The sequence below is a fragment of the Dasypus novemcinctus genome, chromosome 1, assembly GCF_030445035.2.
Source record: "Dasypus novemcinctus isolate mDasNov1 chromosome 1, mDasNov1.1.hap2, whole genome shotgun sequence".
NCBI classification, from domain to species: Eukaryota; Metazoa; Chordata; class Mammalia; order Cingulata; family Dasypodidae; genus Dasypus; species Dasypus novemcinctus.
Window position 1 is genome coordinate 76,005,190 of NC_080673.1, and position 21,206 is coordinate 76,026,395.

The 21,206-nt window shown below is 34.7% G+C and overlaps 1 protein-coding gene across 7 annotated transcripts in view; it reads left to right on the forward strand.

The window, feature by feature from the left end:
* The window catches only part of TRPC3 (transient receptor potential cation channel subfamily C member 3), a 72,732-nt gene extending 52,785 nt beyond the window's left edge, over window positions 1-19,947 (forward strand). For 3 of the 7 annotated variants that reach the window (XM_058293111.2, XM_058293126.1, XM_058293159.2), the window contains 3 exons: window positions 1,545-1,628; window positions 15,506-15,581; window positions 18,035-19,947. In XM_058293111.2, coding sequence (XP_058149094.1) covers window positions 1,545-1,628; window positions 15,506-15,581; window positions 18,035-18,177 — 303 coding nt within the window. In that variant the 3' untranslated portion in view covers window positions 18,178-19,947. Of the gene's footprint in view, window positions 1-1,544; window positions 1,629-15,505; window positions 15,582-18,034 lie in introns of those variants that run through there. The other 4 variants (XM_058293118.2, XM_058293137.2, XM_058293148.2 and 1 more) reach the window with 3 other exon arrangements.
* Window positions 19,948-21,206: the final 1,259 nt, after the last annotated feature.

Here is a 21,206-nt window from a genome sequence, read left to right on the forward strand (position 1 = left end):
AATCTCAACCTGGATTGCTCCTACTATTGCTGAAATTGACCTTGTTTTGAAGGAGCTTTGTTTCTCTGGGAATTTGTTAGCTGTCTTTATTAATTAAGAAGCAGACTTCTCATGTGTAGGGACTCACAGCTCTTGAACTTCACAGAACACACCTTGAAGTTCTCTTTTTGAAGGAAACTGGAATCACTAGCTCCATTTCTAATTATCATAACTTGGAAGGGGAAGTACTAAAAATCAGGTTGAGAATTGCACAGCCAAACTCGTTCATCCAGACGACTTGTGGCTCATACAATTCCTGTAAAGGAAACACAGCTGTGTCCAGCATGTGGGGGAGCAGCTGTGCACGCTCTAGGGTGTCCTGTCCTGACTGTATTGCCCATTAGCCAGAAAGAATAGCTTTTCTCAGCTCCCTGGCTTTCCAGTCTCCTGATATCTGGTTAAAAACAGCATTTTGATTATATTTTTAAAATTGTGCATGGAGCTAAGTCCCTCTAATCTTATTCATATTTTATAGACATTCTTCATATCTTGACTTTAGTAAAAAAAAAAAAAAAGAGAAAATTTTTTTTTGTAGTTTTCTTCCTTAGAGGAAAGGAAGGAGCCTTAAAACATCTTTTCTGCTCATCTTTACAGCTAGCCTCAGTCAACAGTCAGATACTGACCTCCAGTGGGAAATGGGAGAATTAAGTTTGTTAGCCAAGATTTTCTCCTGACACCCAAAAGAACAAAGTTAGGAGGGTCCTTTCCTAACTGTGCCACTTTGTTCCTAGCATCCCACACCATCCCGAGTTAGAATGGCAGCAAGTCAGATGGTGGGGTGAATCCAGCTATTGGATAAGGGCTTCTGCCTTTGAATTACACCTGTCAATAACAAATGACCTGCCAATATGAGGCAGGTGCTGCTTCTAATGAAGAACAGACTCTAGGTATGCTCCTCTTGCTCACTGCTCTGACACATGCAACAGTGAATCTTAAAAGGAGAAGAGAGAAAAGTAAAGAAAACCTACACTTCTTAGCCTAATTTGTCCCAAAATTGTGAACCTGGCTCAGTACAAGGCAGGATGATGACACCTGGGAAAGTGTATTATTTTGGATAATATTTTAGGGCTACAGAATACCAGTTGATATTATCCAAACCTGTAGTGTGTGTCTGTTCAATTCCAGGAGAGCAACTTAGGGTTAGGGACAGATGGAACTACTACTAGGAACAACGGCTTCGAGATGTCATGAATACGTTTTGATGCAGTATGCAAGACCCCAGGAATAATTGCTTAATATGAGCTTCAACATTAAAAAATATATTTTCAATTAAACAGTTCTATTACAGCACTTCTTGCCAACAATTTGATAAATGTGAGTGTGTTGCTCACATTAATTTTTACCTTTTGAAAATATATGAAATTACTTATAAAACTCAACTTCCATAAATTGTTCCTCAGAGATGTTGACTCCTGAAATACTATCTGGGAGAATAAGGGAGATTATATTTTTTATTTCCAAATGAATGTATTCTAATTTACTAGGTTAATTGTATTTTTTCCTAGTTAAACCTCTTCACTCAGTCTAACTCAAGAGTTTTTGAATCACACAGTTTTAACAGCATTCTCAATCAGCCGACACGTTACCAGGTAAGCATTCACTAGACATATCTCTTTACCTGTATGTAATTCCATATATGTTTGTGTTTGTGTGTATATGTGTTTTTGTGAATAGTGAGTAGAATTGTATTCTTCAGATGTTCTATGAGGATAGTTCAGAACAGAGAAGATAGTATTTTATTAACTGGAGAGGACTTTAAAAATGAGAGACCTTCAATTTTTCAGTTGCGTTCCTTTTGCATATTGAAAGCAAAGCGTTCCTACAATTTCCAAAGAACACTTCAGCTCCAAACTATAGGCAATATGTCATATTGTGATAAAAACTGCTCTCATAATGGAGGATATGAAAACTTGATCCATTTCTACAGGTTTTCCTTTGTGACCTCTTTTCGAAATGGATCATTAGGCTATTGTATTTGTTTCATCAGTTCTAATTTAAAATATCTTCTGCATTTTGATATTTGGATGTGAAATTTTAACAGGATTCTCCCAACTCAGAAGGGGTGATAGTCTTTTATTTTCAAAACATTGATTGGTCATTATGATTACTCAATGTTTAGATTTTTTATGTGAACAAGGTCACAGGAATGAGGATCAAAGAATTTATAAATCATAATATATTGGTGATATCAGTTAATGAGTATGGTCCTCTTAATACAGTTTTCTCAGAAGCAGAACATTCTGCAAGATTACTCGGCACACTGAGTGCCAGAGCCTTACTTTTTAATGGCTGCATTATAATTCATTGAATGTTGGAACTTACTAGCCTTCTATTGATGGAAATAGAGAATATTACCAATATTTGGCTATTAAAAGGAATACTGCAATAAGTATTCTTGTATACATGACATTTCAAACACGTGCAAATATATAGAATTGTTTGGTTAAAGTGCATTTTCAATTTTTTAGCTATTATCATAAATGCATGAGGGTGCCCATTTCCTCCTTAATTTATCAGCAGTATGTTACCAAAAGGTATTTTTTCTTGGCCAAATAGGTAAAAATATGTAACAATATAGTTTTACTTTTCATTTCTTTATCATGAATGAACGTAACCATATTTTCATATTTAATGTCTTATATGATTAGGACCCAATTTATATTTGCTTTTCTTCATATTTGCTACTGATTAAGAGGAATTTCTTATGGGTTTTTTTTTAAACCAGCCCTTTGTGATATGAGAATTATTTTCTCATTTTCTTATGTGCCATTTTACTGTTTATTGTTTCCTTTTTCCCTATCCAGATCTTTTTGAATTTTGTGTAGTCACATTTACAAATTATGGCTACAGGTTTCGTGTCATATTTAGAAAGATCTTCCCCCCAAATTTTTAGAAGTTCTTACCCATATTTTCTTTAGTACTTTCATGGTCTCACTTTTTATATGAAAATATTTGATTACATATAACATGTATTTTGGTGTAAGTGTATAGTGTAAGACTGTATAGTGTGGAGTAGGGATCCAAATATTTTTTTCCAGATGACTGTATAGTGTATTGGGTAATCTATCTTTCCCACTGATTTGAAGTACCATAATTAAAATTTATTAAATGTCTCTATTTACTTAGATTTTATTTCTAGACTCTATCCTGTTCCATTGATCTGGGCATTCATGCTTTAGAACCACATTAATTATTGTAGATATACATATAATGTGTGTGTGTGTATATACAGGTTTTATATATATATATATATATCTATGAGAGAGAGGCTGGCTATAAATTTCTTAAGTAATACTTTATTTTAGTAATGTATCTGAAGACATTGCTCACTGTGTCCTTGTATGGAATGTTGATGTGGAAGAGTCTGAGGCTGGTATGATTGTTTTCCTTATATAATTGACATGAGGTTTTGGTTTGAATGTTCAAAATAATCTTTTAAGTCCAATAACTTGCTTTTGATTGTTCTATATGTGGATCTATATTTATTTTTCCTCAGACATTATGCACAGTATGCTCAGTATTCAATCTGTACATTTTTTATTTCTCCATAATAATTTTCTTGACTTTCGTTTTGAAATATTTTTTCTATTCCAGTATTTTGGCCTTCTTCAAGGACACCAATTAGATGTTTGTTGAATCTTCTTTGTATGTCTTCCATTTCTACCATATCATATTTTCTTCTCTATTCCTTTAGAACTTTTTTATCCATTTCTTCTTTTTTGGTTAATTTTTTTTTAAAGCTGTATTTTATTCCTGTCTTATCCTCATTTATGCTGCTTCTAATTTACCTTTTATTTCTGTAATGATTTAATTTTTTTCTTCCACCTCTTCCCAAAATATGCCAGCTTACATTTAATTTCCTTCTTTTGACTCACCATATCTTCCCTGACTTTTATTTCTGCTTTGTGATTTTATTTCAAATGCATGACTGAGCCACATATTTATATATTATAAATGACATTATGTATTTTCATCTTCTTGAGTAACAACATTCTTGACTTAGAGCTGTTTATTTGCTATTTGTTTATCCATTTTTCTTGGGCTATCTTAATATAGATCTTGTATAGGTTCCATACAGAGTATTACTCTATTGGAGGTTGAAGTGTGTTTGGAGGGTGCAAGGTCCAAATTTCAGGTGAATAGGAATTTTATTTTGGGCTCAGGATTGTGTATGTGAGTTCAATTATGCTTTATTTTCCCTTGTCAAAGAATAGCACTGAAGGACTGTTGCAAGGCAGACTCTCCCTCTTCACAGTCCAGAGTACTTCTGACAAATATGACTTGTCCTTATATTTTCTCCTTCAGCCCTGCCTTCCAAGTTTCTGCAGACTTTGTATCAAACAGGCCAAGGGAAGTCCCCAGTCATACTCTTTGCCTTTTCCCACATCCCAATTTGACTTTCTCACATACTGTAACTAAGGGTGATGGATGCCTCCAAATTTCACTAGAGTTAGCATTTTTGTTTCTGATTCTACTTGTGGCTTTTGATTAATTAAGGAGAAATGGAGAAGTTCTTAATTTTATTGTTAATTTCATTCTTCTTCTTGGCTGGAAATTAGACTATCATTGTTAAATGCCTAGAGACTCCAGAATACTGGGACTTTTCTATTTTTCTGTCTGTGAGTCATGTATATTTCACATTTTCTTAGAAGAAGAGTTTCCTATACCTGTGGTATAATCTGCCATGAATCTCAAAAAGTGATAGTAGAGAAAGGGGAACTCTGAGGAAAAAAATTCTTAGCTATACACACACCATATAAAACTTCATATAAATCACTAATATATTCAGATAAAATTCTTCATTATGAGCTCCATGGGTGATAACAGTTGTTTAGTTGTCATGGATTTTTGTTTCATCAGGTGTGATTCACCTTAAAAACATTAGACAACTTAGTTGCTAAATGGAGATTAGTTGTACACATGAATTCTAATTGTGCTATGAGTGCTATGACAACTCAGAGAATTTTTAGAACATCTTTTGGGAATGGCTTTTATCATTAGTATATAAGCCATGCCCCCCAAAAAAGTTTTATTATTTCCTAGTTACTGGACTCAATTAATTATCCAACTTATTAACAAAACTCAGTGCCATATGACTTAACATGCTTTCAAAAATAGTCACATCCACCTGCACAAAACACATGGCCATTACCTGTTATCATCTGACATGTCTTAATCCAAATGCGTGTTTCACATCCAAAACAATTACTTCAAAGACATAGATTCAAGTGTGCATCAAGGGACCACCGAGGAAGAGTTTTTAAAATGCTTTGATCAATAGCAGTATTAGTTTATATTAACATTAAATATTAATTGTGTGCTAAGGTAATTCTTCTATGTATATAAAGAATATTTTGAAAAACTGAGGATTTTTTTGAGGAAGAGAACGTGAAGACTTGGAGGGATGACTATGCTGAATTCTGTTCGTTTTAGCAATATTTTATTGATATCTGTGTTAGTTTGGTTATTTAAAGTTATAAGCTCTCAAATATGCTAAGGTAACCTTAAAAAGTAGGATCGTATTAGAAGACTCCACAGAAGCTGTGCTGTAGGTTCTTGTGTCTTACTCTCTTTCATGTCTCTCATGGCTTCTGTGCTTTAACAGCCTCCTTCCATTTGGAAATACATTTGGCGCAGGTGGTGCTGGACAGTCTTTGGTCTAGCTCGTGGTTCCTTGTCCATTTCATGAAGACTAATCGTAGCTGGTTTGGTTTCACTGGAGGCACATAGACACTTTTCTCAATAGATGGCAGTGAGAAGCAGGGATGATGAGCTACGTGGCATATCCAGGACAACCCCTATTATTCATGGCCTTAGGCTATAAGGATACAAAGATAGTCCCTGTCTTTGAAGTTCTGTCCCCTAGAGTGGAGAAAGGCAGTGTTGAGGTGTGGGGAGAAAGAAAGAAAAAACCAAGGAAACATTCACACAAAACTGTGATATGTCTCACTGCTACCATGGTATAATTGAAATCAAAATAAAAAAGTATGACAACCCAAGGAAATCCAGAAGAGGGGAATAGCAATTTCCAGAAGAAGCAAATTTATTCTCTTGGACTTGGACCAGTGGCTACAAGGCACAGTGAAGCAGATTTTGGCTGAAAACAAAGAAGGTGTTTTCTAACAGCTACACCGTTGTTCAAAAATAGATTAAGCCAGCTGTCTGGAAAAAGTACCAAGCTCTTAATCACAGATGTTTGTACAGAGTCTGTACAATGGGAATCTGTCAGGGAGTCTCAGAATGAGTGGTATGAAAATATGAAAAATGCAGTGATTTCCAACATCCCTACCATCTCTAAAATTCTACTCAAAACTTTTAAATTCTTCATGTTTGTTCAGTACCTTATATACTTTATAGATTGCTAGTATTCATATTATAGAAGCTACTCATGACAGTCATATATGGCTTCTCTGTGGGATTACATAAGAAAAATGAATGTAAAAGCACCTGAGAGAGTATTAATAATTGTTAAATTTGAATCAGCAAAAATAGTAAGTGAAAAGAAGACCTTTACTCCTTATGGGAAGGAAAGGCATACCCAGATAGCCAATCACCCACATCTTAATCTTTCTCCCAGTTCCTGACCAGTCTTGGTGGAGGGTTGAGAAATGAACTTAGATTTGTTTTCAAGAGATTATGTTTGAGGTAATTACTATCTCTGGTCCTTACCTACCTATGACTCAATTCCAATTTTGGAGCCTCTCTCCAGGCTTTCCACATCCTGGACACCAAACATCCATAGTTTACAAAGTCATAGTGTCTTCCTTAAAGAGTGACTCATAGACTCATACAAAGAAATCTGGATAATCCCTGGGAGTTTTTTGGAATGTGGAAATTAATCTATAGACTTCCATTGTGTCAGTTGGTAATTTGACCATAAGGAAAAAAAGATGAAACTGTTATTGGCAAATTTAATTTCTCTTCCTTGCTTGATTAAAGAGTCAATTGTAATCATAACTTTTGCTATACACTAATTGTTTATATATGTTCATGTATGAATGATATATTTCAAACAAATTTTTTTAATAAAAAAAGAATTGGTTGTAAATTCAGTTAAAGGTATTATTTAAAAAGGTACTTTCACTTGACGTAGGAGTTTCATGGTCCTTGCCTTCAGTGTCATCATTTAGATTGATCAAGATTTGTTTTACACAAGCATAAATGAGAGTATGATAATTGATATTAATTGAGCACCACCTGTATAATTTGCATGCATTATCTCTTTTATAAGATGGGTTTTAATGCTTGCATTATACAGATTAAGACAACAAGGTTACACAGCTTATAAATCATGAAGTTACTACTGAAACCCAGGTAATTTGTACTTGCAGCCCACGTTCTTTACTGTTGTGCAGTAGTACCTTGGGTTCACAAGACATGCTGCTAATAGACTGGAAGTAGTTAGTTTGTCATCTTCTCTGAGTTGCATGTCATTTAGGAATTCACATGAATTACTCCTCCAAAATGAAATGAACAAATTGACACTTATCAGGTAGTATCACATGTGGAGAAACTGGTTTCATTCCAATATCAGGTGTCTTGCCTTGTAGAGAAGCTCAACCTTGGGGCAATGGAGAATACGTACATTTAAGCTGTAAATGTTAAGGTGAAAAATTTTGTGGACTACATGGGGTTAAAACACACCACACTTTGATGGGAAAATTTTTAGCCTGTGACCATAATTTCCCCTGCAGGTTAAAGATACAGAGGAGATGAATATGCTTTCCTTTTCCCCCTTCAATAACAATTGAATCTGAGTGGCAGAATGTTTCTAGGGAACATGAACTCTTATACAAAATTTAAAATAGTTTCCTCTCATTTCCCCCTCTGGTGGTAAATATAAGTTCTGTTTCTCATAGACCTTTTCCAGCATGATTTCACATAATGTTAAGTAAATATATTAGAGAGATTATACTGAGAAATGTGGGTAGTGATAACTTTTTTAGAATAAAATTTTATTGATGTATATCATTCAAACATAATTATACATAAACAATAAATGTACAGTAAAATTTGTGAATTTTTAAAACAAAGATGCATATCATCACACAAGACTCCCTTACATCTTCCCACCACCAGCACCTTGCATTGAAGGTGAAACATATGCTACAAATGATGAAAGAGTTTCGTCAAATATTACTAACTATAGCCCATATCTTACATTTGGTGTATTTTCCCCTCAACCCACCCAATTATTAGCACCCTATTTTAGTATTAAATATTTATCTGTCTGGAAAAAACGTTCTTATACTTGTTCTGTGCATCATCTTACCTCTGGATTCCCTGTGTTATACAGTCCCATGCTTTGTATAGTTCATTCAAAGTTTCTACTCAGTGGCTCTCATTTTCACCACAGAATTGAGCTGCCATCAACTTAGTCAATTTTAGAACGTTTTCATTACTCCAAAGAGAAAAATTCCATACCCCCAATTACCTCGCTGTTGTTGTCTCTTAGTATTGAAGAAATATCTTCTTCCCATTATTGCTAAATATTACAATGTTACTGTTTCCTGTTTTCCATAATTTACGTTAGTTGTAATTTTCCCAGATATCACCATTTTCTTAGTACTTTGTGGTTTTTTTGGTCTTTATTCATTTTTTAAATATTACATTAAAAAAATATGAGGTCCCCATATACCCCCCACCCCCTTCACCCCACTCCTCCCCCCATAGCAACATTCTCCTCCATCATCATGAGACATTCACTGCATTTGGTGAATTGTTGCACCTCATGGTCAATGATCCACATCATAGCCCACACTCTCCCACAGTCCACCCAGTGGGCCATGGGAGGACATTCAGTGTCTGGTAATTGTCCCTACAGCACCACCCAGGACAGCTCCAAGTCCCAAAAATGCCTCCACATCTCATCTCTTCCTCCCATTCCCCGCACCCAGCAGCCACCATGGCCACTTTCTCCACACCAGTGCCACATTTTCTTCGATTACTAATCACAATAGTTCATGAATAGTATATCAGTAAGTCCACTCTAATCCATATTCTATTCTTCCATCCTGTGGACCTTGGATTGGTTGTGTCCACTCCACATCTATATCAAGACGGGGTTTAGATTCCACATGGATGCTGGGTGCAACCCTCCTGCTTTCAATTGTAGGCACTCTAGGCTCCATGGTGTGGTGGTTGACCTTCTTCAACTCAATGTTAGCTGAGTGGGATAAGTCTAATAAACCAGAGTGTAGGAGTTGAAGTCTGTTGAGGCTCAGGGCCTGGCTATCATATGGTCAGTCCAGAGATTCAGATCCCCTGGGTATATATTAAACCCCAGCACCAACTACAATTCTGGTAATGTAACAGAAAAGGCTTGTGAAAAAAGATCACATCTAAGAAAAGCATTCTTATGTTTATACCATTCCTTATGATGAGTGAAGCAAGCCAGGCATTGAAGGACAAATACTACATGATCTCACTGATATGAAATAAATTAATCCCAGTTTTCATCCACCACTGAAATCACTATGTTATACATACACTAGGTTATTCTTTAGTTTGCTTTCCTTTGACATTTACTTCCACATATGTGGTGTGATAACTTAATTGTCAAACTTTCTCTTTATAAATACTTCTAACAATAGCTAATCTCTTCTGAGGGGAAATGTGCTTTTTTACATGCATTCACATATTTAATCTGTACGACAGTTTGTGAATTGAGTTTTCTTATCTCCCTTTTATAAACGATAAATGGAAGCTTAGAAACTTTAAGCAGCTTAAGTTCATTTAGATAGTAAATAAAGTCCTGTATTCAAATTCAGGTATTTTTTACTCCAAAACCCATTCTGCCTTATCTTAATTTTTACAAAGTTTTATTTCATATAGAGATAGGATTTTAAATAAAACCTTTCAGAATGGTTCTGAATACTTTTTTAGGCTCTGAGTTATTCTGTTTATTTACCAGCTAAAGTGTTTACAGCTTCATTTGTGAAACTGAAAAACAGTAGTCTTTTTATCATGATACTATTGCTATTGCTGCTGCAGAAGGGGGAATGCCAGGCTAGGAGGGCATATTAATTTTCTAGGTAATATTGAAAACCTAGGAAAGCAGATGGGGCTCAAGCAGTTGGGTACCCACCTACCACATGGAAGGTTGGGTTTGGTTCCTGGTGCCTCCAAAAGAAGATGAACAAGACAGAAAGCTGATGTGATAGGCTGATGTGGCGAGCTGACGCAATGAGATGACACAATGGGGAGACACAATGAGAGACACAACAAGCAGGGAGCAGAGGTGGCTCAAGCGATTGGGCACCTCCCTCCCACATGGGAGGTTCTGGGTTCTGGGTCCAGTGCCTCCTAAAAAGAAGATGAGTAGACACAGAGAGCAGAGAGTGAGCGCAAACAATGGTGCGGGTTGGGGGGGAGAAATAAGTCAATAAAATAAATCTTAAAAAAATAAAAGAAAGAAAACCTATTGTATAAGAAATATTTTAATAGTTTTTATTTTATTATATTTAAAATAAAATTAATATTACATTATATTCTATTTCTAAAATAAAAACAGAAAAGTATCACACATATTCTAGTACACATCTATGTGACTGCCACCTGGATTTAATAAATGTTAACATTTTGCCATATTTATTTGGATCTTTTTTATAAGAAATAAAACAATATTGATACAACTAAAACACCTCTACTCTTCCCACTAACCTTCCTCTCTCCCCAGAGATGCCCAATATCTTGAAGTTTATATGTGATCTTGCCATGTATACTTTATTTTACACATTTATTATATTCCTATGTATTCATAATGAAATGTACCAGTTTTGTGTGATTTTGAAATATACAAATAATATATTCTGGTACATATCCTTTTTTTTCACTTTTGCTTTTGACACTTATCTATATTAATACATGTGTATTTCATTTTTCATTTTAATTGCTGAATAATACTCTATTGTTTGTTTATTCTCTCCACATTGATGAATTTTTAGCTTATTTTCCATTTTTGACTATTATAAGTAATGCTGTAATACATCCTAGTAAATTTCTGCTTCTGCGTATTAATTTATATTCCCAGCAGCAAAGTATAAGTTTCCCAACATTCTCACAAGCACTTGGTATTATCATATTTTAAAATTTTTGCCTACTGCAATACAACTGGCCTGAATTTTCTTTAAAAAGGTCAGCATCGTGAAAGACAACGAATGGTTGAATAACTGTTCCAGATTAAAAGAGCCTAAAGATGCCTAACATCTCAAAGTTGTGATCCTTGCTTGGAAAAATTAAACAGTACTGAAACAGACAAAATTTATATGGGATATGTATTAGATAGTTTCTGATCCATGTTAATTTTTCTAAGCTTGATAATTATATATGGTTATATATGAGAATATCATAGCTCTTAGGGGATACATGAAGTGTTTAAGGATAGAGGGACATAATGCCTACAAATTATTTTTAAATGGTTCAGCAGCATAATAATAATATTCACTGAGAAAGGTTTTATTTAGAAATCCTACCTCTACATGAAATAAAACTTCTTAAATATTAAGGTGAACCTACAATGTCTTTAATAAAATAAAATTTAAAAAACTTAAGGTGAGGCAGAATGACTTTGTGGTAAAAAAAAATCTGAATTTGAATACAGATCTTTACTCACTAGCTAAATGAATTTAATGTGGCAAATTCTTAACATTGATGAACCTAGGTGAAGTGCATCCTTCAATTTATTTTACTGTATTTTCAAGTTTTCTGTAGATTTGAATTTTTTTTTCAAAATGAAAAAAAAATGTTTGCCAAACGATAGGTGTGAATTGGTGTTTGTTGTGTTGATACACCCCTCCCTGATTACCAGTGAGATTTAACATCTTTTCATACATTTTTTTATCATTCCAGTTTTTTTTTCCCTGTAAGTTTAAATTCCTTGCCTGATTGTATTGGACTGTTTGTCTTTTTCTTATTGACCTGTCAGAATTCCATAATATTTTGGGAACTTATTCTTTGTCATTATGTTTTATAAGCAACTCACTCTGTTTCATCTTTTAACATCATGTTATGGGGTCATTAAGGAGTCTCAACTGTGAATGTATAAAAATTCTGTTTTATTTTTCAATGATTTTCTACTAAAAATCATATTTTGAATTCTTCTTTTCAAAATGTTAACTTTACAACATCTAGGCAAGACTCAGTAACTTTCCAGTAACTTTTGGTTATTAGAAAAATCACGTTTGTATTTAGAAAGGCGTTCATGTTTACTTTGAAACTTAAATCTCCAAATCAAATGTAAAGCTTTTCTACTCCCCACCCATGGCCTTAGTGGCTTTAACATAGAGGGGTTGTGATCTGCATTTTACATAGCACTGCTGTCCCCCTAATCCCCCCCGCCCCACACACTCTTCTAGGTGTTAAGTCCTCTGCTATGTGGAGTGGGAAGGAGAAGAAAGCAGATGGCAAACATCTTTTCACTTGAGTAAACTGCAGGTTGCAGACGTTTCCTTGTTGTTTGTCACTACTTCTCTAACACCGACCAATTTTTGGTACCCTCTTTGTGGCTCTGACTTAAGATGGGGATCTAATTTTATCCTTTTTCCATATGTATAGTCAGTCCATTGTTCCAACCTCATTTACTGATTAGACCATACACCCAACCCAGTTGGAAACATATCTGCTTGTCAAATGATGGGAATACAGGTTTACCCAATGGTTGCTCCTGTCTCATCTCTTAGTTCTTTCTTCTTCCTGACTTAATTGCTTTCCATCAAGTCTGCAGGAGTAAGCATTCAACTGAGAACAGGATGCCAGGTTTTTCTTTTAGGCACCCCTAATCTTTATGAGTAATTGCCTTGGATTCCCCCCTTCCTTTGACTTCTGGGGGTAGGGGAAAGCATAATACCTCCTGTATTAATCAGCCAAGGGGGTATAGATACAAAATACCAGAAATTGGTTGGTTTTTATAAAGGGCATTTATTTGGGGTAGGAGTTTACAGGTACCAGGCCATAAAGCATAAGTTATTTCCCTCACCAAAATCTATTTGGAGCAAGATGGCTGCCGACATCTGTGAGGGTTGAGGCTTCCTGGTTTCCTATGTTCCTGGGGCTTGCTTCTATCTGGACTCAAGGTTCCTTTCTTCCTGGGCTGGCTTCTCTTTTCTCTGGGAGCTTACTTCCTGGGGCTCCAGCTTAAGTCTTCAGCATCAAATTCCAACATTAAGAACCCAATATCAGAAAAACCCTCAACTCTGTTGTTTGCCATGCCTTTTATCTGTTAGTCCCCACCCACCAAGGGGTAGGGACTCAATGCCCTAACCATGACTCAGTCATGCCCAGGTACAGGTCAGATTACAAACATAATCCAATATTTCTTTTTGGAATTCATCAATAATATCAAACTGCTATCCCCCCCCCCCCCCACACACATACAAGGTTGGGAGAGAATAACCTCTTTCCCCAAAAGGCATAATTCATTATGTTATGCATATTCTTTTGCATGTATCAAATATCACAGTAAAAAGATAACAGAAAAAAGAAAAAAGTTTGAACTAAATGCAGACTTAGTGACAATGGAAAATATTCTTCAACATTCAAGAAACAGAAATTATGAACCTAAGTGACCTATAAGAAGACAAGGTCAAGTAAAAGAGAATTCTAGGATGTTTCATGTAGTGTTTGTCTCAGAGAATAAAAGGTCTTGAATTATGAAGCATAATTACATGTACACTTATGAAACACCACCTAAGAATGAGAACGTTACCCATTCAGTGCCTCTACTTATGTGCTCCTCCTCTTCCCAACTCCTTTCCTGCCTCAACCTAAGAGGTAATACTCTGACGCTTGAGTTCTCATCCTCTTCTTTTAAAATAGAGTTTCATTACATATAAAGATATTCTTAAATAATGTATTATGTACATTAGTAGTTATTAAGCTTTGTAAAAATAGTATTATACTTTATGAAGTGTTGGGAAACTTGAATTTTTCCCTTAGCATTATCCTCTTAGATTCATCCATACTATTGTGTGTGGCAATGCTTCACTAATTTCATTGATGAACACAATGACATTATACTGTGTTAGATGCTATCACTTGTTTGTCCATCCTCCTATTAATATTTGTTTGGATTGTTCCAGGTTTTGCTATTGTCGACAGGGCTGTTATAAATATTCTTTTTATATTTCTTGATCCACATGCGCAAAAATTCTCTAGGCTCTATACTAAGGAGTGAAATATCTGGATGGAAGAGCACAAAGGTTCAGCTTTAAAAGATAATATCAAATTGTTTTCAAAGTGGTTCTCTATCTTTACATTTATACCTCAAGAATAAAAGTCCTCATTGATCCACAGCCTTTCCCAATAATTGGCATTATCAGATTTATTATTTTTTCCCCTTTTAGTGGATGCAAAATTGTATCACCTTGCTGTCATAATTTGTATTTCCCCAAGAAAAGAATTTGAGATTGTTTCATATACCTGTTGTTTATTTGTCTTTTGCCCATTTTTCCATTGTGGTTTTTTTTTAGTTTTTCTTATTGAATTAAAGTTCTTTATGTAATGTGGATCCAAATTCTTTGTTAGTTATAACAAACTTATTTTCTCCCACTGTGTGGCTTGCCTTTTCACTTTTTTATGGTACCTCTTTAACAGAAGCTTTAAATTGTAATGAAGTTGAGTTTACAGTGTTTTTTTTGCAATTAGAATTTTTTCTCATTTTTAAAATATCCAGTTCTACACCGAGTTTATAAATATATTCTCCTAAACTTTCTTTTAAAAGACTTAAAACCTTTGCTTTTGTGTGTATGGTGTAAAATAGGTTTCCAATTTCATTTTTCTGCAGCTAAACAATTATACTATAAGAGTATTTATTTAAATTGAAAAATACTCACCATACATATGGCTAAGAAAAGAAAGTATGCACTATAACAGAATATATGGTATTTGGAAAACATAAAAATACATATAGTATTTAGTATAGATAGAAAATTTAAAGGAACGATATCAGAAGGGAATATATCAAAATAACAACAGTGCTTAACTTTGAGTAGTGGAAGTAAAGATGATTTTGTTTATTTCTTTTGTTCCTTTCTGTATTTCCCAAATTCTTTGTACTGCATACACACTCATATATTTTTTAAAAGAAGCTAGTAATTTCTATAGATTATAATGTCGAGTGTCAAGGCATTTCAAAGAGAAACCATGAGTTGAAATATTCCACCTTAACTTTTTTTTCTTTACTTTTAAAGGAGCTTTAAATTTCATATCTAAAACATTGAAAACATAGGGGATTCCCATCTCCCCCACTCACTACTCCTTCCACACTTTCCCCCATTAATAACATCTTTCATTAGTGTGGTACAAGCTTCCTCCATTCCTGAGGCAAAAAAAAATGTTCATTGCACATTGTTAAATAAAATCTCTCTCTTGAGTTGCTTGCTTTACAGGTATATAGGGCTCTTGAGGAATAGGCTACAGGTTGTTTGTACACATCATTGGCAATATGACATTTCTTTTTGCCCAACAGCAGATAATGAAAAGACTTATAAAGCGATACGTTTTGAAAGCACAAGTAGATAAAGAAAATGATGAAGTTAACGAAGGTAAGCATTTCCAACTTGCTTTTACAACTAACTTAATGAGTTTGGAAAACTTCATATTGAAATATCCTGTAAAATCCTATCCCAGACTCCAGTTCAGGTTCCTCTAAGATTGACAGGGAACCTCATGTTACATTTCTAAAGCTCCATCTTTCTTAAGAAACAGTTCTTAAAATGTCAGCCATAGGTAGTTTATCTCTGTTTGGACTATCCAAACTACTTTATAAGAGGCAGCGATTGCCATCTTTCTGGAAGTCTGGATTCCTTTTTCATTAGGTAGTCAGTAGTGTCACTTTTATTTCAATGAGTTCACATCAGTGTTAACATTTTTCCAGTGATGCAGGTAAAATAATGGTTACCTCAATACAGATTCCCTATATCTTCATGGAAATCTCTACTGTGTTGTACAGAAACAAATCTCTAACCCAATTTTCTTGTCCGGTGTTTCCCTTTTGCCTTTCGTTTTTCTCCTTGACTCCTTACTTAAGCATGTCTATTTTTCAAAGCATATTCTAGGCTGGCCATCTGTCTTAACCATAAAAATTTTTAATAAAAAACTAGAGAGTAGGTCAAAGCACAGACCCAGAATTGAAAAGAAACCAACCTGGGAGAAAAAAGTTGCCATAAAAATTGAAACTCTAGCTTCTAACACCAATAAGATGTCACTAGATCTGTGCAGTGATAAGAGAAGAAAAGGCTAAACTTAGTAAAGTTTACTAAGTAAAAGGCTTTGAAGCCAGTACTTGATTAATGTAAGGAATCTCTTGCAAATCTGAGTCAATCCAAGGGTATGTGTTTGTAGAAAAGAAATCCAGAAATGTGTGATTGGGGAGTTTTAGAATGAGCAAAAATCCAATCATGGTGACAAATAACATTTTCAAGGATGCAGGATTAGAATAAGTTTGTAATTTAGAAAGCAGTAAATCTGACCAGCTGTACTGTATCTCCCTGGAAAAACGGACTGGGGAGAACTAGATGGCCAGAACAGCATTGAAAACAAGAAGTGTCTTCCAGGCCCTTTCACAAAAGAGGAAATTGAGTTAATGAGAAATTTGGAGTTTTGAACAAAGTTGTAACTATAAGAAAGTAGACCCATTTAATAAATGAAGAAACTGAAATCTAAAGAATTTGAGTAATTTGTGGTTCTTGTAGTGGCAGATTAAATACAATATTTAGTGTATAGTCTGCCCATGTCTCAAGAACAAGAAAGAACTCAATGATGAAAGGATGGTGAAAGAGGGTCCACTAGGCTTATGGACTAATTATGAAACTGACTGGAGTAGTAATCCATTTTTTCCATCATTTTTGTAATTTCAAATTAGATCAATTTATTTCCTCTGTATTGCCATATGCAAAAGGAAGAAACACCCTTTTTTGACCACAAAAATAACCCACAAATGTATTTTCTATATTCTTGAGGTAGAGTTGGAACTCTTTAAGATAAAAATTTTTTACTTTTATGTAATTGAAGAATATAAAAATTATACTTTAAAGCATAAAAAATATGAAATACCATTAAAGGTGTGTTTTACATGCTATTCTATTATAAAAAATTAAGGCAATGTATCAATCACTTGAAGAATCATTTCTTGGATTCAAAGTAAATTTCTGCCCCAGTGATCACCTTTGAAGGTCAATGGCTTATCTACATTATGTTCATTTGCAAGGGAATTCAGTTTATAATTGCAATCTACAGGTGTTCAAAATGCTGCCTGACTGAACTATGGGTGCAGTGGTGTTTTCATGTCCAAAAGTCTCATTCTCGTGGAGATTATGGAATCTACATATTGCCAGTGGTATCATACCTAAACCCTCAGTTTCACCATTGCTTGTTACTCCTTGTGCATAGATCCTCTGTGCCAGCCAAATGCATCTGTTTGTTCCTGGACTCCATCCATGCCTTTCTTCATTGTCATTCTGTTTCCCTAGTAAACACCCCTACCTTTCCCCTTTCCCTTCTCTTCCTTCAAGACTTAACTTAAAAGTTCCTTCTTCCATGCTATTAGTATGTGTCTATTAAATAGATTGGTTCCTCAGTAAATTTCAGCTTTGCTAGGAAATCCTTCGATCCTGATTATGGGAGATGATCCATGTAGGTGTCAACGCTTATGCTCGAGGGAATATATGGGACAGAAGGGAGATACTCTGGCTTCAGATCAATTGTCAGAGAAGTTACCCATTGTTAAAAGTTGCGTGAGACATAAGACAAAAACTTTTAAGCCATAATTTAATCTTAATAGTTGGGTTATTTTCACAGAATTTTTTCAAATGTTATATTTTTAAAGAAGATGTTTCTTAATCATCTTAAAGGAAAAAATCTGAAGTAGCTACCTTAAAGTCTTTACAAATTAAATATATTCATTTGTATGAATTTCATTCCTTGTTCTTTGCAAAATACAAACAGCAAATTACTAAGTATATACATATATATGTTTGTTTAAAAATGTAAACTATAGGTGAACTAAAGGAAATCAAGCAAGATATTTCCAGCCTTCGATATGAACTTTTGGAGGACAAGAGTCAAGCAACGGAGGAGTTAGCCATTCTAATTCATAAACTCAGTGAGAAACTGAATCCCAGCATGCTGAGATGTGAATGATGCAGTAACCTGGAATTACGGCTTTGACTATAGCACAAATGTGGGCAATAATATTTCTAAGTATGAAATACTTGAAAACTTATGATGTACATTTTTGAGTATTAACTACCTTTATCATGTGAATCTTTAAAAGTTAGGTCTTAAAGATTGTACTGTTTTATCACATGAAAATGGACTTCATTTTAATTGTCTGCCTTGACATTACAAACAATGACATATCATTGTATTTAAAGGCCCAATATTACTACACTACTGACATTTTGTCCATTTTAGAATAATCTTTAAGTATTTGCACTACCTGTTTGTTCCCAAGAGACTGTAAGCTCCTTGGGGGCAGGGACCATGTCTTACTCATCTTTGTATATCCAGCATCTAGTACAGTGCCTGGTACATAGTAGGTGCTCAATAAATGTTGAAACCAACTGAACTGAACTGCCAACAAAATACAGATTAAAAAAAGGCCATCACTATGTAGCACACTTTCCTTTGTCCAAGTGCTGAAAAGATTTTTTTTAATAGAAGTTGAAGAAATTTTACAACAGCTATGACTTGGTGAGACTTCCTTAGATTTGTTTGATGTCATTAATAATGATAAAACCATTGAGCCCCAAGTGAAGAGTTTAAAAATGAAATGGGTTAATAGAAAATACATTACATATTTAAGTTTCATAGAATTGTTCAAAACACAACACATTAAAGATTTTTCTAAAGAATATTGTTTGCTTTCTTTCCTGCATTTTCTTTTCAGTAATGTGAATTTAGTCACTAGGGTGGAGAATATTTCAAAGTTGGGAGCTATGCAAGGTTGTTATTTTATTACAACCTAATTTCTGCCTTTGATTCTTTAAAAATTTTTATTGTTATAATATATGTACAACATAAAAATTTCCCATTTTAACTATGTTCACATATACAATTCAGCAGTATTACATTCACAATGTTGTGCTATCATCAGTACCATCCATTGAAAGGTTTTAATGCCAGATAATATATGAACAAGTGACTTCCTATCTTGCCCCATTAGCTCCACTCTGAGTTTTGGAAAGTACGCTTATAGGAAGAAAGAGAACCTGGAAAAGCATGTCCAAGTATCACCAAGTATCAACATGTTTCATTTCCCTTTGAGGCATCTCCTGCCATCAGTGCTCACAATGACTGACATCCTTTACTTATTGAAGCATTTCAATTCCACTTTATAGACAAAATGGGTTTTTATGTATCTGTTTTTGACTTTTTACATAACCTAAGTGAACTGGTAAGAGCCACAACATGTCATGACTTTAACAGGAAAGGGGATATGGGCCAGTAAGTTCCCTCGTCTCTTCACAGACTATAAAGCACTCAAAAGTATTTTTTAACAAGCTAGGTTTTAATTGCTCACAGAGTTATGCTTAGCATCCTGACTCCTTTAATCTAATTCTATTACAGCTTATTTACAGGAATATGAATGGGGATCATATCTCAAAGATAGTTTTTGATCCTAAAAACAGTTAAGTACATGATGCTTTGAAACCATTACTATCACATAGGAAAGCTTTCCAGACATTAAATGAACTACCTAAAGCTCTATAAAAAATAAGTTATTTCTTAATTTCTACTTTTGATGAGTTAAAACTAATTAAGCAAAATAAATTATACATTTTTGCTACCATTGTATATTTCATTAACTTTTGTGCTATGCTTATAGCATTTGTCTTGAACGTTTTCAAACTTTATATATTTTATGCCATGCCTTGGAACTTAATAAAATATTGAATTTTCCCATTGTTATATGTTACTATACATTTATATTAAGAGCAAAATAAGGAGTTTCTGTAATAGATAATACAATTTATAGTATTGTTTAGTTTCTCAAGGGTGGACATTTTTTATTATAGCTAGGAACAGAATATCTAGTAATCTTCCTAAATGTAGTTGGAAAAATGCTGAAGGAAAAAAGTGGCAGATTCAGTTGGGGATATTCTGCCTAAGCACCCTTAGAATCTGGAAATTAGATAAGGTATGAAGAGAAAATTCATGGCATCTAGCTCATGTGTGTACATTTTTTTTTTTTTTTGGTCCTTGCCTCTTATAATGCTGGAACACTTAACATAGGTTGTTTTTCATTTATTTACTATGCTTGTATAAAATTGTCATATTTTTAATATTTTTTTCCTTCTTCGAAGTTTTTAGGTGGTAGTCAATGAAGAAGATGTGATGATAGGGTGTAGTGGATATTGTTGAAGCCCAGCCCAGATTCCCTCTACTGAGTCAGTGTATGCATCTCTCTGGTGCTGTGAGTGTTGGCTCCCTAAAAGCTCCTTCTCCAGAGAATTACACTCAGCTGAAAGGGAGTGGCAGCCTTGCCCCAAGATATTATGCCTACACTATTTCATACCCCAAAACTGACTGGTATGGGGTGGCAGGGAGGAGGGGCTACAAAAGGCCAGCCCTTTGTCTCAAGGTGAGGCTAATCTTTTGGTGCAATTTATGTTCCAGAGCTTGCCAAGGATCAGGCAGAAGCCAAACTCTGTGACTACATCCTTGTTTAGCTCCTTCCCCTGCCTTAGCCACCTTCCCTCGCTCCATTTCTCCTGAGACTATTCATTCCCTCAGTAAATCATTGCATCCAAATCTCCTCTTAGACTCTGCTTCTAGGGACCCTGCCCTAAGACCCAAGATATTAGATAAGGTTTCATAGAGTCAAGGTGAGGACTAGGTTAGGCAATTGCTGTTAGGCTTATTATTTCTTCTCAAGCTAATGATAGGTCTGGGCCAGCAAGTTCTTGCACCAGTCATTGGTGTAAACGTTGGGCTTTAAAGCAAAGCCTGAAAATACTGGTAGGGCAACTGGGCAAAAGAGAGCATTTTAACAGGACCAAAAACAACTTATCTAGAAAAAGATATCTAGGTACTTACACTTAATTAGAGGAATGTCAAAGCCCCATGACTTCTCGTTTTCTGTGTCACTTAGTTGTTGACCTTCTTGCTGTTCTCAGTTCTTTTCTCAATTACAGAGAAGATAAAGGAAAGGAAGCAATACTCAAATT